General features: G+C 43.7%; 1 protein-coding gene across 9 annotated transcripts in view; it reads left to right on the forward strand.

The window, feature by feature from the left end:
• ZNF236 (zinc finger protein 236) overlaps window positions 1–17032 on the forward strand; it is a 146931-nt gene that overhangs the window by 25219 nt on the left and 104680 nt on the right. For all 9 annotated transcript variants that reach the window (XM_019490546.2, XM_059724290.1, XM_019490547.2 and 6 more), the window contains 2 exons: window positions 14891–15069; window positions 16315–16439. In XM_019490546.2, the coding sequence (XP_019346091.1) occupies window positions 14891–15069; window positions 16315–16439 (304 nt within the window). The remainder of the gene's footprint in view (window positions 1–14890; window positions 15070–16314; window positions 16440–17032) is intronic.

The raw sequence follows: 17032 nt of genomic DNA on the forward strand, positions 1-17032 counted from the left end.
CATCCTCACTCCCAGAGCTCCTGCCTCCCAGGCTGCTGGCGGAGAACTGCTAGCCTGGCTTCAGCCCTGGGCTTCATAAGGGCCAGGCCCTGCCCCCTACAGGCAGCTGGCTCCGCTTAGTTGCTCCGGCAACTCGCAGCTATGCTCAATTGGCTCTGCCAGGGCTCTCTCCCTGGCAGTTTCTCCTCTCTAGGAGCAGGCACTAAGGTGCCCTGCGACACATGCTATTGATTGGTTCATATGGATCATTCTCCTTGACTAGTAATACCCAAGTAGGAACCGCCGAGGTTATTTTAGTACTGAGCCATGGTAGTGATCGTTCTTGAATTGAGAGATTGCCATCAACTGTCTGCAACCTTTTTATTGGCAGCGGTGACAGTATCTGTACTATATGTATTGACACCAGCTATGCTTTAGCACTTATGATTTGCAGCACTATTTCAAGTCCAGGAACAACCTGTTATATATGAGCTTGTGTCTCCTATACTTTCAGTTGGGTTAACATTCTTCTGATGTTGGAGGCATGGCCATTGTTTCTGTATCTGTTTCCTCTCTGATACCAGCTGGTGATGCTGAGTTGCAGACAGAGTTCCCCTGTCTTAGCAGCCATACCATTAGAGGTAGAATTTTCTTATTTATCATTGGATTCTCAGCAAAGTGGAAAGGGATCTCTTCTCTGTGTCCCTAAGGTTTCTTTTGAGTTATTTGGGTTAGAAAGGGTATCAAGGATCTCCTGGAGATCTAAGTGGCACAGGAATTATGAAGTTAAGCATATGCCTCTGTATCCTTCCCTCTTTCCCCTATTGCCAATTCCTATAACGTTGCTGCATGACTGCATAATGGTCATTATACTAGAACTATCTCAGAAAAAGATTTACTTGGAGCTACCTCAGATACTCCTTTGTGATTCTTTAACTGTAAAGGAAGACTTTGAATAGGAAGAACTGTCTCAAAATAAGGGTATTTATGTATTGGTTGCTATGTTGCTTTGGCCTCATTATTTCAGCATAAGACTGGAGTCCTTTTTCATGTAATTTCATCTTGATGGCTGTTCACGATTCCAGGTTTTAATGTGGAGGGTAATGTGGAATCATAACTCACTAACTGGAGGCAGTGCTGGCAGCTTCTCACAAATGGGATGCTCTGCATGCTTGTCTACCAGGAAATTTAGCTCTCTTTATTTTTTTAATAATATTTAGAAAACAATTTGGCAGATACTACTGCTGTCACTGCAGCTTCAGAGAATGCAGACAAGAGATGTAATGTGCCACCGATAGAAGCAGAATGTTTGTTCATACATAGTACTGGGGTCTTCTCATTTCTGACACTGTGAAAGAAAAGAATAGGTAGCAACAACCAGCACCAAAAATGAAAAGGAACCAAAATGATTCAGTGTGGTTGGTAACCACTGCAACTAAGATCTTCTGAATTATTAGGCTCTGCTAGGCAGTTTTCTGCTTTTGCTTAATGAAAGTAACTTCCCAGCTGTTTATTGACAAATTGGTCCTAGATCACAGGGAGGAGTTCAAATCTTTTAACTGCTGCAGGATAGTTAGTTATGAGTGCATCTTGACAGGCAATGCTAGATGCTGTAGTTCTGGCCTCATAATTTGTGGCTACATCTTTAGACAACCACTGTTGGAGTAACCCATAGTTTTGGAATAAAAAATGCATTGTGAATTGGAGGATCTGTCATTTGAGGGCTCAGATTTGTTCAGTTCAAAAATACATGATGTTCATCACACCTTCTTAAAGGATCCCCATGCCATGTTTTTTCTCTCTTGGCTTATACTCCTCCAATAAAACTGCAGGCTCGGGCTCCCGCCCTGCTGCACTCCCCCAAGGCCTCTGTTAGGATCACCTTGCTGCTGCGAGCTCCGCACTGCCCTGGCGACATGTCTCCTGCCTGTGCAGCACCAGTGAGGGGCACATCCCTGCACCACCACTGCTGCCCCTGCTGCTGCCACGTGGGCAGGGGATGCACTGCCAGAGCATCACAGAGCTCACAGCGGCAAGGAGATCCCTGCCTAGCCCTGCTGTGCGCCACAGCTCTTGTTTTGCTGGGCTGTGGAGGCCCGTGGAAAGGCAGTGGGGCTGGAGCCCAAGCCCACAGCAGGCAACCCACGCAACTCTCACCTACCCTGCGCACAGATCTGTGGGGCATGGGTCCCCCCTGCCTCCCTGGGAGTGTGCGCTGCGCCAGGGATCTGTCCTCTTTCCACCCCCCGATGAGCCGCCTGCGGCCTTGTCCTGGTCCAGCTGGGGCCCTACGGCATTGCATTGCAGCATCCCGGGCCCCAAGTCCCACGTACGTCCCGGCTGGGCCAGCCCTGCCCAACTTCGTCTCTATGGCAATTTCAATCACAGGGAGAAACTTCAAGGATAGATGTTTTTTTGATAGAGCAGTTTTGCAGTCTGAGTTTAGAAGAAATAGTAAGCATCAATTAGATTGCATCAGTGCTTGGCTGCAAGAGACACAAATGCACACATGGTAATCTGTGTGCGTATGTGCAAACACTTGAAGAAAGGGTTGCTTACCAGTATGCTTGTGGGATTCTTTGAGCTGTCTTGTCCATATGCATACATTCTACAACCTGTTTTCTTTTTCTTGCTCCTGAACCCTTTAATGGTTGGATTGTGAGCTCCAACTGAGTGTTGCCCTTTTATAGAAAGTTCCATTGTGCTAACTGTTACAGTAATTGCTTGCATGTCTCCCAGTGCATGTTTTTCCTAAAGATATCTTGATGCTGCCCTGGTGACTTATTTAGCCTAAAGCTTAGAGGAGGTTCCCATTACTTAGGTACTTGAACTGAAAGATAGAAAATAAGGGTGGAGGGTAGGGAGGGGAAATGCTATCCAAAAAGAATGTAAATTCTCTTTTTTCTAGTTCTGACAAATTGTACTTTTGTTACCTGGATTCTAGCAAAGTCTGGTTGTACTCTAGTTCTGGTTGTACACTTGGCTTCATTTTAGCCCAGTTCTAGACTTGCTAAAATGTGGAAAAGCAGGATTCGAGTGCTGTAGACTGTGATGCTAAAATAACTGTAATGAATCTTCATTTTCATTGTCTCGTGGGACTTGGCCAAGTAGATGTTGCCAAAGGGGCATTTCGTACTCATGATGTTCACCTTTTTGGCTCAAAAGGGCATCAGTTGAACTATCTAAGAATACTGAAAAATATTGTGTGTTCGTATGGTGGAGTTTGCATCCATCTTGAGCTGGTGGACTTGATATAGAAACTGCCACAGTTGTCAAAGAAGCAGGCTCCCTCATGTGAGGTATCTGCTTAGAAGTGTCTTTATGTAGCTTAAGGAATCTATTTTGTTGAAACTGGTATTTTGAGGCAATTGTGAAAGAAATGGAAGGGGAATAGTAATACAGATTCTTTTTAGTTCTAGTATGCTGGTGGGCTTTTGAAATAAAGGGAAGTAATACAGGTGATGCCTGTCATTGGGTTCTTCCAAGGTCTAGTTCTCTACTGGTTGGCTTTTAGAATCTGTCGTATTCATAGCAGAGTAAAGCCTTATCTTCTATGATTCTTTGTACCTTGAAACATGACATATGCCTGGGTTCAATGTGCAGGCAGGGTTTTAAAAATTTACTTAATACCTATTGGCCAAGATAGATGGGGGTACTTCTCAATCACTAATGAATGTATCCTCCAAATATCAATGTGGGTTGTTTTTTTGGTGGGGGAGGGGGGAGGAGGGGGTTGGTTTTTTGTTTGTTTTTTTTAGATTAATGCACAGAGAAATACAAGCAACTTGCCTGAGGCAGGTGAACTTGGAGCAGCTGCCAGTGCATAATGCCTTAATCACATAATTTTCTTTGGTTTCAGAGTCTCTCTGGATAGCCAATTTTAAAAGTTGTTTCAAATGATTACATGTCTCCCCCACCTGTTTACAACCATTTTCTTTTTACTTGAATCTTGTACTTATCAAGCTTATGGGATTGCTGTTTGCAAGTCTCTGAACACTATGACTTGGGTAAAGCAGTTAGATTTGAGTTTTGATGGTTTATACTTCTGTAAGGAGTTCATAACGAACACTTTTTGGCATGTGAAAGCTAAATCATAGGTCATGTAGCAAGACCCCTACTGCCCTCAAACGTGTATTTTTAGTGGTTTCTGACTGGTAAACTAATTTTTATATATTGGATAAGAAATGCCATTTACTGGGTCAAACCACAGGTCCTATCTTGCTGTTTCACACAGTAGCAGAGAGTGGATGCTGATGGCGAGGGTGACCACGTCATGTCCAGAATTTTCCATGCCTAGCTTATCTCCCATTGCATCTTCCAGAACTCAGAGATTTAGAGGTTTTGATACCCCCATCTACCACATTCAGTGCCTACTGATGGATCTTTCATCCAAAAAATTAGTCCAGTCCACTTTTGAACTGGGTTACGCTACCAGCCTCTGCAACAGCTTGTGGCAATGAGTTCTGAAAGTTAATTACGCGTCCTGTGGAAAAAAAATTCCTTTTTTTGGTTGAAATTAGGGGTGCACTGATAGAGATATTGGGGGCCAATATAGTTGATAGTTGATTTTTAAGGAGGCATATTGGCTGATAACTATCTAATTTCCAATACAGCTGCGTACAGCTGATAAGTCTGTTGTGGTGGAAAGAGAGTGGGGAGGGAAGGGCTGTGGGGAGGGCTGATCAATGTCCCCTGCAGTAAGGGAGGGAGGGAGTGGTGCAGGGGCAGATGATGCCCGGGCGGGGCATGGGACAGAGCTGTGACTTGTCTGGGGGGGCAGGTCCTGCTGCTGCACACACCCTAGGTGGGCCTGGAGGGGGTGGGGGGGCACATGCACATACTTATAACATTTATAATTTTCCTACTTAATTCCTAATATTTTATTTGCCTTTTGACTGCTTCTGAACACTGAGCTGATATTTTTAGCATCTTGCTTGTAACAACTCCCAAGGTCTCTTTCCTGTGTGGTTACAGTTAATGTAGAGCCCATCATTGTTTATGTATATTTTCGGTTATTTCTCCCCACATGCATCTCTCTGCACTTATCAGCAGTGGAGGTTCAGTCTACCATTTTGTTGCCCATTTGCTCAATTTTGCTAGCTCCTTCTGTAGCTTTTTTATATAGTCCGTCTTTGTCTACTCCTCTGAATAATTCTGTCATCCGCAAACTTGGCCACCTCACTATTATTCCCCCCTTCCAGGTCGCTTATGAATGTGTTAAGCAGCATTAGTTCCAACACAGGGGACCCCAATGTTTTACTTCTTTCCATTCTGAAAACTGTCTGTTTATACCCACTCTGTTTTTTATCCTTAACCCAATTTCTGATCCACAGGTTGAACGTGTTATCATGTGACCATGTAATTCCATTGAGAGTCTTTGTTGTGCTACTTTAAGGAAGTCCAGCTATACTATATCAGCTGGATTGCCATGGTCTAGATGCTAGTTGATGCCCTGAAAGAACTCTAAAATGTCAGTAAGGCATGGCCTCTCTTTAGAAAAGCTATACTGATTTCTCCTCAACAAATCCTGTTTATCCATGTGCTGAACAGTCTTTTTTATTATTTTTACCAATTTGCCAGAAACAGAAGTTAAACTTAATGGCCTGTAGTTTCCCAAGTCTTCTCTGGAGACTTTGTTAAAAACTGGAGTTTTTATTGTTAAGTTTTATGTTTCTAGCAAGCTTCTTCTCGTTCTTACTACATTTTTACATTTGACTTGCTAGAGTTTGTGTTCTTTTTTTCATTTTCCTCATTTGGATTCAATTTCTACCATTTAAATGCAGTCTTTGCTTTTTTCATAGCCTTCTTTACATAGCCATTTAACTATGCTGGCTTTTTTTTTTAGTCTGCTGTCCATTTTATTTTATTTTATTTTAATTTTTTGTTGGATTTGACTTGTGGTATATGCTTACTTTGTCTTCCAGGTGGTGTTTTTCATCAGTTCCCATGCTGCTTGCAAGTTCTTGATCTTCTTTGGTACCCCCTTTCACCTCTTTCTAATTAGCTTCCTCACTTGGCATAGTTCTCTCTTAACATTAAAAGCACCTGTGGTTGATTTTTGTTTTGTTTTATTTTCTCTTCTTCCATAAGGATGACAGCTGACAGAATGACAGTTACACTGTCATCACTATGGCTAGGGACAGACATTACACACAACAGATCAGAAACTGGTTTAAACCTGTAACAGAACAGATGTTCAGTACACACAAACCAGTTTGAAAATGGCTGAAACTGGTTTGAGATAAACATGGTTGAATGTAGTATCAGACTTAATTGATTTGGGTCAAACCAGTTTACGCAATGTCTGTCCCAGAACCGGTACCGTTTAAATTAAATCAGAGTCCCCCAGCATCCTGGCATGCTCTCTGGGCTGGGTGGGACTCTTTGTTCCACAGCCCCTCCACTGGCCCCTCTCCTCTGCTCCCTGGCTGCAGCTCTGGCAGGAACTTGTAGGCACAGCAATGTCTGCCTGGCTTCCTCCTGCTCTCCCCCTCCCCTTGCCACTCCCTGCTAAGCAGAAATCCCTTGTCCCCTCTGCCTTACATGGACACCTCAGCATTAGCTAGCAGGCCACATGCTGGCTATGGTCTGCTGTGGCAGACAGCAGTGTTGGCTTATGTCTTTTTGGAGCTAATTAACAGGTCAACTGGTAATGACCCCTCTCTTCTTTCTTTGTTTAAGAAGAGTTTGAGCCTCTAATGAGAGAGGCTGTTTGTTTTCTGATGGGGTGACAAATGCTGATAACAGAGCTGATAAATTTCCTACTATCAAGGGTGGGGAGGGGAAACCCTTCCCTAATCCTGCTTGGGCCTGGCCATGCCCCGCTCAGCTCAGCCTTGTGGAAACCAAGGGAGGGCTGCTCTAGTGTCCCCTGGCTTCTAGCCTGAGCCACTGCAGGCATGTGCCTGCATGTCTGGGATGTCTTTATAGTTACGAAGTGATTTAGCCTAGTCAGGTTAGGCTAACCTGCAAAGATTGAATCAGTTCAGGCTCAGGCTTTTTGAATGTCTGTCCTTAGCTTGCTAGTGTGACTGAGCAATAGTTAACCTTTGTACCAATCCTGTACTTATAATAAGCCTGTGCTTTAGGGCTTCTGCTGTTTGTAGGAGTTAACAAGGAATTTATTCTCTCACCATTATGCTCTGGCTTCTGTTTCCTTTCCCCACTATTCTCTGAAGCACTGGCTGTTGGCCACAACTAAGGCTGGGGGTTTTGACAGGGGTGTTCTCATTCTCCTCCTGGTACTTGGAAAACATGGAGATTCCTAGCTAAAGGGTCTTCATACATTCATAGATTGTTAGGGGCTGGAAGGGACCTCGCAGGATCATCAGGTCCAGCCCCCCCACTCTAGGCAGGAAGACAACTGGGGTCAAGTGACCCCAGCGAAGTGACTGTTCAGTCTTCTCTTGAAAACCTCCAGGGTAGGTGACTGCACCACCTCTGGAGGGAGTTTCTTCCACAGTCTGGACACCCTGACTGTGAAGGAGTTTTTCCTGGTATTAAGGCTGAAGGAGCCTTCCAGGAATTTATATCCATTGGTCCTGGTCTTCCCTAGGGGTGCCCTGGCCTAGTGAGCAGTTGTTCACTGAGTTCCTGATACACTCCTCTAATATAGCAGTAAGCTGCTATCAAGTCCTCTCTCAACCTTCTCTTCTTTAGGCTAAAGAGACCCAGCTCCCTCAGCCTTTCCTCATATGGCTTGCCTTGAAAATCCCTGAAAATACAGGTGGCTCTTTTCTGGACCCTCTCAAGTTTTTCTATGTCCTTATTGAAGTGCAGTGCCCAGAACTGGACACAGTGCTCCAACTGTGGTCTTACCAGTGCTGAGTACAGCGGGAGTATCACTTCTTTAGTTTTACACAAGATGCATCAGTTGATGCATGCCAGCATGTTGTTTGCCCTGCTGACCACTGCATCGTACGCCACAAGTTCTGAAAGAGCTTTGCCAGGGGTTCTGTGATGACCTCAGCCAGCTCCTTCAGCACTCTTGGATGGAGTCCATCCAGTCCCGCTGACTTATAAATGTCTAGCTTTTCTAGTAGGTATTGCACCTGCTCAGCATCCACAGTGGGGAGGCTGTCAGTCCCAGCATGCCCCCAATGAGCCTTATCTCGCTTGACTTTCCCCATGGTCCAGTGAAATACCGAAACAAAGCGGGCATTCAGGAGTTTGTTTTTTTCCTGAATGTTGGTTACCAGCTGTCCCGAGGTGTTAAGCAAGGACAGTCTTACTTTTCCCACCAAGGTTATAATGATGACCGGATTTGGGAGCAGCAAGAAGTTCCTCTCTAAGTCAGATTGGGGGTTTTTGCCTTTCTCTGTGGCACAGCATATAGTTGTCTTTCCAAGATCTGCTGAGCACATATTAACCAACTTCCCTTTTCACTGGCAATGCCGTCATCTCCCCTGATTCTGCCTATGGCATGTTAAAGAGTGTTCTTGGCAATTCTGGTATTATACCTTGTAGTTGTGTGTGAGGATTCAAAGTGATGACTTTACAGTTTCCTTGGATAAACTGATCGCCTTGATAGCCCTGGAAGACACTTCCACTTGCATATTCTTAATGTTTTGAAAAGTACAGATTAATATATATATTTGGAATTCTTATTATGCATTATCAATCTAGTTCTGCAGCTACAACTTTTTCTAAACATTTTAAATCTTGAAACCAGTTTACAAACAGCACAATTTGTTTAAATTCCCACTAGCAAACATAATAATTCCCACTTTTCTACTACATGAGACTGTTCCAAGGTAGCATTGGCATTATTCAATTCTAGAGAAGAGGCATATTTATGTCCATTATCACATTTCATCAAACATTCCCTTTCCTTTTAACAGTGGCATGAGTCTTTCTCCAGTGGTACACAACGCAAGCTACTGGGCTTTTGAAAAACTTCTATCTATAGGAAGACTGATTGAAGAGTTTGGGACTCTTTATAGGCGTTTTAAAAAGCACAGTAATTATTCAATATAATGAGTGGTGTACAGCAGATAAATTGAGGACATCATATAACTTAGGAACAGTAGGAATTTGAAGAGCACCAAATTCTCAATCAGTTAATCTCTGAACTCATTGGGTGTGTCCACACATGCAGGCACATGTGCTTGCAGCAGCTCAAATAGAAGCAGTGCAAATTTGAGCCAGGGCTTTTTGCCTCAGTGCACATGCCCAGACATGCACTTTGCCTGCCTCCTCCTGGATCTGCAGCCAGGGGGGAGCCGGAGTCTGGGGCCAGCAGTTCTGGCCTCAGGGTGTGGGGACAGCAGGTCTCATCCTGTTTGGCAGCTGGGCATGCAGGGTGTGCTCTGGGGGGATGCTGGGTTTTAGGAGGGAGGTGTGGGATGTGGATGGCTTTGGAGGGATGTGGAGGGTCGTGGGGTGTTTGGGTGGATCAGGGAGGCGCAGCCCCCCCCCCCAATAGCTCACAGACTGCCCCCCAACAGGGGCCACATGCCCCCTGCAGGGCTACCCCCCTACTTGCTCCCCCAGCCCCCTGGATCACTGCCCCATCCCCCACCAGCTCCCCTAGCCTCCCCAATGGCTGCCCCACCTGGCCCCTTTGTCCTGGCACTTTAAAAAAAAAACAACAACAAAAACCCCCACAAAAGCCCTGCACACACCAGCTGTACCAGTGGCCATCGGGGCCTCTGGGGCCTTATGGCAGAGTTACCCCGCACAGGCTGAGTGGCCTTGAGCTATCAGACAGTGCAGGGTTCCACGCGGCACCCTGCCAAGCCGTGCTGCACCTGCGCAATCTGACAGCGGCAGCGCAGGTCCCAGGCAGCTGGGGCTGCTCCCCGCTGCCCCGCACGGCATTGGGGGGCTCTGCCACGAGGCCTTAGAGGCCTTGATGGCTGGTGCTACAGCTGGTAAGTGCGGGGCTTTTTTTTTTTTTTTAAGTGCCAGGAGGCTGGGGTGGGGTGCAGGAGTGGGTCTAATTTTGCCCCTGTGTAGGGAATGTTTTTTCATTCCTGCATGTGCCTCTTGTGGCGTCTCAAAGGACTTTGAGACGCTGCAAGGGGCATGTGCGCGTTCACCTGGACGTGCCTATTGAGGGTAGATGCTCATGTGTGTGCGCGCGCACACACACACGCGCACCTTGTTCAAAATAAATTTGCGAAGTTTGGAATAATTTTAAACTTATGTCTGAGGGCATGAGAAGTTCTCAGAGTGAGAGTTAATTTAAGGTTTTATTCTCTTATTTTCTCTGAAGATAGCCTACTGGACAAGATGGATTATGAGCCAATCCATTAATTCTATGCTACTGTGTGTCTAGTCTTCCTAGATAGTGTATTGTCAGATCTTAAAATTATTAACATCTCCCTGTGAAGGTCCATATTTTTATTTGTTGTGCTATGGGAGTTTTTGCTTCCTAGACATAGAGTTATGAAAAATATTAATAAAAAAATAAAACCCAGAGATTTCTTTTTAAAAAAATTGCCACAAATTACATAATGATTTGATGTGTGTATTTTTTTGGCCCATGTTCAAGGTAAATTGAATTCTTAGCTTTGCTGCACTTGATTTAGTGCAGCTTTTCCTAGGTATATCTAATACCAATTTTTTGCAGCACAAAAAATTGCGAGCAATTATTTTGGGCGGAGTGCTGCTTACTGAGTTTTGCAAGCCATCGAGGGCCTCATGACAGGCAGCCGGGGGCAGATAAATATTAATTTTCTAAATTTTTTAGGGGTCCTGCGGGCTGGATGGAATGGCCTGGCAGGCCGCATCTGGCCCACAGGTTGCATTTTGCCGACCCCTGGTATAGAAGAACTTCTTTTAGTAAGAAGAATCTCTTTTAGTTATAGAGGGAGGTACCCTCTATAACTTTTTTTTGCCAACCCTTGTAAAACTTTTACATTGTTTCCATTCTATGTAGTTTAAGGTTCGTGGCAATTAAAGCAATGCATGAAAAAAAGAGTAAACAGGTCCTGGAACGAGAAATGCGTGAAGAAACATTTGTAATTGGCAACTGGAAGAATTTCTGCATTTTTAGTAAAGGACATTGTATGGGTTATGGTTTAAGACTATCTTATTATTTCAGTAAACTGGGCTTTATTTCTCTTAATTTTTGCTTTTAAATAAAAAATTTAATTCTTGAACTATAAGGAGCAGTAATGAAGGGGGATGAGGAGACATAGACATTTGGATCCCTGCTGGAACTACCTCTTCTCCAGTGAAAGATTTGTATGTCCTCAAAGAACAAATGTTTGTAACATGGAACTAACGGGGAAATGTGTCCATAGTAGCTTTCACAAACACACAAATATCTTAAAGTAATTAGCGATCAATTAATTGGAGTTAAAGATTCTTTTGGAGAGACACTCTGAATGTCAATGAATTTGTGCTCTAGTGAAGACAATTCTAGAGCAGAGATTGCCAACCTTTTATTAACAGCAGTCCCCAGGCTAGCTTGTGTCTGCAAGTTAGGTGTGTGCAGAAGAGGCCCCTTGGCTCAATTGCCTGATTATCACCAGCCGGCTTGAGTCAGTTGGGGTAGGTCCCTCAATTTCCCCAGGAACTGTCAGGCTCAATGCTCTGCAGGATGTGCTGCTACCCAGGCTGTGTGCTAGGCAGGCAGCCTGCCATGGACCCTAGCCACTCCCCAGCCTCTGTGCCCCACTGCCCTGTTTACCTCTCTGGATGCTGTGGCTTCCTGCCCACAAGCCCACCCGCAGCTACCTGTTTCAGGAGCAGCTGGCAGTGAAGTTGGAGCTTCCTTGTATGGTCCATCACTTTCCTCCCTGCACCTGCTGCTGGGCCTTTCCCTCTGGCTTCAGAAGAGGGTAGAACTGAAGGGTTTGCAACCATCTGTAGGGTGGAGCCCAGGCAGCGCAGACTAGTGAGCAGGCAACCAGCAGGCTGTACTTGGTGGGCTGAGTCTGGCCTGTGAGTCATTGGTTTCCGACTCCTGTTCTAGACTGTGATAATCTCTGAAAACAGATTAGAAAGTAATGGAAAATTAGTAGAGATTACAAAGCACTGCTTTAAAAACATACTTCCTATGCAGAATACCTCTTAAGAATGTACCAGCCAAATTATTTGTCAGGCTAAAGTGATCCCAAGTAGAGCACACTGCTGCATCAGAGTTGTGTGTTGAAAAGGTCATGGATCCTTTGAAAAGGACATCTGAATGAGGTTGTTTTTCTTCTCATCAAAAGCAAATGGGATAAGAGAATGACAGGGACTGTATTCTCAGTTGACCTCCTACTAGTATCGGAGGCTCTAATTTTACTTGTACATGGGGAGAAGACATCTTCAGGCTGATCAGCTATATCAGATATATGTTTCTACCCAACCATGATTTCTTTCTCAATGTACTAGTCTTAGCTTTGTTTATAGTTAATGTTTCTCAGCATTGTATCCATGTAATCTATTACTAATACTAGATCAATGTGGACAAGATTGAGGTCCCATTAACAAATAATCTCATTTATATAGGGAGCTGCAAAAACTGTACCACAACTGAAATGCATAACATTGCTACTATAAACTGAGTTTTAGTCTTGTTCTTTTCTTTGAAATCTATAAAAGTCAGAGTGGCCCAAACCTGCTAGGTGAAGTATGGGTACTTCAGATGTGTTGTTTTTTTCCTACCAAATTTTTAATTAATTGAACTCTGGTTAATTGAATTGTGACACGGTAAAAACAATTGCTCATTACAGTTCAAGAATTAAACTTTTTATTTAATAGCAAAAATTAAGAGAAATAAAGCCCAGTTTGCTGAAATTCTTTAGCCGATATCTAATACATGGAGCTGGAATTTCATTGAAGGCTAACTTCAGAAGGTTTTAACCTTTGGATATAAAGTATTGCTTTGACGCTGTGTATCTTATATGTTAAGATATGGGCAGTGAGCATAAAGAGACGGTTGGTTGGATGGAGAAGCTGGCAAAAGTTTACTCCCAGGAGTCTTGTGCAAGGTGAACATGATAATGGATACTATGTCCCCTATCTTGCTTTCTCTTCAATCCTTCCTAGATACTACAGCTTCAGGATTTCTCTCTCGTAGGCCTGTAGGTAAAGAAAGAATTTTTAGTAGGTCAGCAGAACTTTTTGTCTCAGCCCGCTTCCTTCTCTGAAGCATACATATTCAGGTTCAAGTATTTATTTGTGTTTAGAGGCAGAGCTGCTATATGCAATGTTGCGAACTGTCATGATTTTTGGCATTGTTCTTAAAGTCTATGCTTCCGGAATGTAAAAAACGTAGCACTTTCTTTTATATATGTTTATTTATAAATATATATAAAAGACAGAGCTATGTTTTTTTCACATTCCCAAAGCATAGATTTTAAGAATAAAACCAAAGATCATGAGAGTTGGCAATATTGTATATGTATAGCTAAACTTTGTGTGTGTGTGTGTGTGTGTGTGTGTGTGTGTTCAGGTGGCCATTGATGCGTAGCCACAATACTGGACAGCTCCTTGGTGAGGGGCAGGCCCCCTCAACCAGTCAGCAGCAAGGGGTGGGGCCACTGGGTTCCTTGGCTAATCAGCAGCCAAGGGAGCGGCCACCACCTCCCTCTTCCCTCTCTCCTTGGCTGGCTCAGAACCCCTCTCCTCGCTGTGCACCACCCTACCTTTAGGCACAGCCAATAGAATCACGAGGACAAACGATTGATATATATTTGCACCAGTGAATAGAAAAATAGGACTTTTTGCTGTCCATTCTTGGCTCAGGAATGTACAGGGTACAAAGGGTTTAAAAACCAAATGGTCCAGAATACAAGAGGACCAGTGCAAATGTGTGCATATGAGTTTGGGAGCAGAGCTGCTGTATAAATAGAGAGAGAGAGGCTTGGTAGAATCTGATTTTTATTTATATTTCTTTAAATTCTGATGGCTAAAATCAATGGGTTTTTTTAAGCATTTATTTACATTTTTATTAATTTCAAATGTTTAGGTGGGGTAGGGAGAGCCCTGGCTGTGCTGCCCAAGTACTGCTTCTTTGTCAGTGGCTCAGGCAGCTGCTGCAGGAGCTGGGGGCCGTGCTATTAAGGTTGTGCTAGGAGGGGAGTTGGAGGGAGAGGGCTGTTGGTAGCTGGGAGCCCAGTGCTGCTGTCTGTGGCTCCGCAGGAATTTGGCCTTGTGTGTGCATCTGCATGCACGTGTGTGTGTGTGTGTGTGTGTGTGTGTGTACACATGTCTCCAGGGAAACTTGACCATGAGTGCAGCTGGCGCTGGAGCAGCCCCTGAGTGGGTGAGGCTCTTCCTCTGCTGTCTTCTGGTGAGCCCCTGCTGCAGCGGCCAGGTTTCCCCTGCATGGCTGTCCAAGGTCTGGCTTGTCCTTTGCCAGCTTGGAGTGGTGGTGGAGGAGCAGTCTGAGCCCCATGGCCTCCATCCCCCCCTCCCCCCCATGGGGTTGGCTGGGGACTGGGGTTTTCTCTGCTGTTGGGGCACAGCCTTGGCCTCTGCCCACCCTCCCCGCTACCGTTTATGTGGGTCCTGCAGCCAGGAGCCTTAGTCTAGACTGGCTTCAAATTCAGTATGTAGGGCTGGTCTAATATGGACACCACATTGAGTTTGCCCTAGACCGGCCCCACACTGTGTGCAGCCCATGCCAGATGGGCTCTGTGCATGGGGCAATGGGCGTCAGTGATGGCTATGGCCACCGTAGCAGCAGTGGGGTGGGTGGCTGCAGGCTAGGCAGCTGCTTGTTGTGGTAGAGGTGTGTAAATGGCAGTGGCTGCAGGGTGACTGAGGTTTGTATCACACAGCTCTTGCACTCTCCCCCTATTGCTAGTGACCATGTCCACCAGGGCCTTAGGGCCCTGGATTCTGTCATAGGCCATGCTCACCACTGGCTCAGTCTCCAGCTTCCCTGGCCCACAGGCTCTGTGTTTAAGACTCTTCCTTAAAGTTTTAAATTGTTCTGTGATACAGAGAAATTCTGTATTATCTTTTCCAGAATCTTATGTGTTCAGAGTGTGGAGATGAGTTTACTTTGCAGAGCCAGCTATCTATACATATGGAAGAACATCGTCAGGAATTGGTTGGAAGCAGGACCCATAGCTGCAAATCCTGTAAGAAGGAATTTGAGACTTCCTCACAGCTTAAGGAGCACATGAAAACTCACTACAAAATAAGGTGGGATTTTACAGGGTTATCAATTTTCATGAAAAAAATCCTTCTTGAAATGGAAACTACAGGAAACTTCTGTTCATCGGAGCTAATTTAAAGTGAGTTCCAGTACCTGTACTGCAGTGTTAAAGACCCTAAGTCTGTAATTTGGAGCTGATCATCATAGTTAATAATCTATTAAGTGTGGAAAGAAATTTCTTTTGCCTTTCTAAGAGAGTCCAGTAGCCTTATAAAGTTATTTCTTTCATAAGCCAAAGGAAGAGCATTATAGCAACTGACATAATGTGTAGACCTTAATCTTTTCTGCAGGTAAACCCCTGGAAATGTACTTTTTTATTTTTTAAGTTAGTCTGCATCAAAAAGTCGTGACAGGTCCCGTAGCCTCTCATTGTAGGGTCTGCACTGCTGTCCCCAGATCATGTGGGTGGTTTTCCTCTGGACCCTCTCAATGTTGTCCACATCCCTCTTGAAGTGGGGTGCCCAGAACTGGACACAGTACTCAAACTTGTATCATTTTGACTCACACCAGACAACATTATTTTTTATAGCTTGCATTGTTAGATGCAGTGTAGTTACGAAAACTCATGCCTCTCTCAGCAAGTCGGTCTCTAAAGTGCCACCCTGCTATGCTTCTGCTTAACTGCAGGCTAACATGGCTAACTACCTCTCCATATGAAGCTTCAAAGGCATCATGAATCAAACTAATCTAATGAAAGAAGCTTTTGCTATGTGCACTTAAATTTCACAACAAGCTATGTGTAAAATTGCTATAGCTTCCTTTACCAGCTATATGCCTACTTACACTAAAAAGTCTTAAAATAATGCAAAAATGTTTGTCATTATTACAAAAAAAACAGCATTATCAGAGACTCTTGGAGGAGGCAGAAAGATTTAAAAAATTTTCTAGTTATTGATGGTAGTGTAAGACTGAAGTTTTAGGTCCAGAAATTATGCAAGAGGCAAGGATTTCTTTGGGTGATATCTTTTATTGGACCAGCTGTATGGTTGGGATAGAGTTAGGCAAGTTTTCCAATAAAAGATATCACATGAAGAAATCCTTGTCTCTTGCATAGTTATTTATTAAATTCTGATATTAACCAAAAAGTCTGAAGTCACAGAAACTACTTATGAACTTGAAGGTTCATTAGCTTTGATAACATCTGCAACTTCCTTTGCAAACAATTTCAGATAAATTGCTTAACACATGCAAAGTTACTTTAATCTGTGTAATTACTTGGTATGTATTTCCAGGGTATCGAATCCTAGGTCTTACAACCGAAACATTGACAGAAGTGGGTTTACATATTCATGTCCACACTGTGGAAAGACATTCCAAAAACCAAGTCAGTTAACTCGACATGTTAGAATACATACAGGTAAGGAAGAGACTTTTTTGGTTACAAATATTTTATAAAGTGCAGATCATTTGTGGGTTTATGAGTTAGTTCTGTGTCAGATTTCCTACATTTTGTGATGTAGTGGTGAGGTAGATTAAATGATGCTGTTAAATATTACTAAAATACTTTTATAACTATGAAATACGTGAAAAGAAGAATACAGTTAATGGATTACTCTTGTTCTTATTTTATTAAAACAATTTTATTAAAGCAGTTTATTTCAAGTATCTCCACATTTTCATTTCTTTGTTCTGATAGTGTATAGCTTTAATTTTCATGTTGTTGGAGATGAATATGGAGAGTACTGGCTGTGGTTTTGGGAACTGAGGAGGAATTGGAGATAATTTGCAATGTAGTAATTACTAAACCACAGAAGCTTGATGTTCCTACTAAAAGCATTGGCACTAAAATAAATGTTTGTATCTATGTTTAAGTTTTTGACATGCCACATTGAGATGAATGGGGCCATTAAAACCTATTGAAACTATCCTTCTAGGTTCTTTTCACATTGGCATTTTATATTGCAATGTTTTATACTCTGTTTTAAAGGATTTTATTGCAACCGTAGAGCT

This window comes from Alligator mississippiensis, chromosome 3, assembly GCF_030867095.1.
Source record: "Alligator mississippiensis isolate rAllMis1 chromosome 3, rAllMis1, whole genome shotgun sequence".
NCBI classification, from domain to species: domain Eukaryota; kingdom Metazoa; phylum Chordata; order Crocodylia; family Alligatoridae; genus Alligator; species Alligator mississippiensis.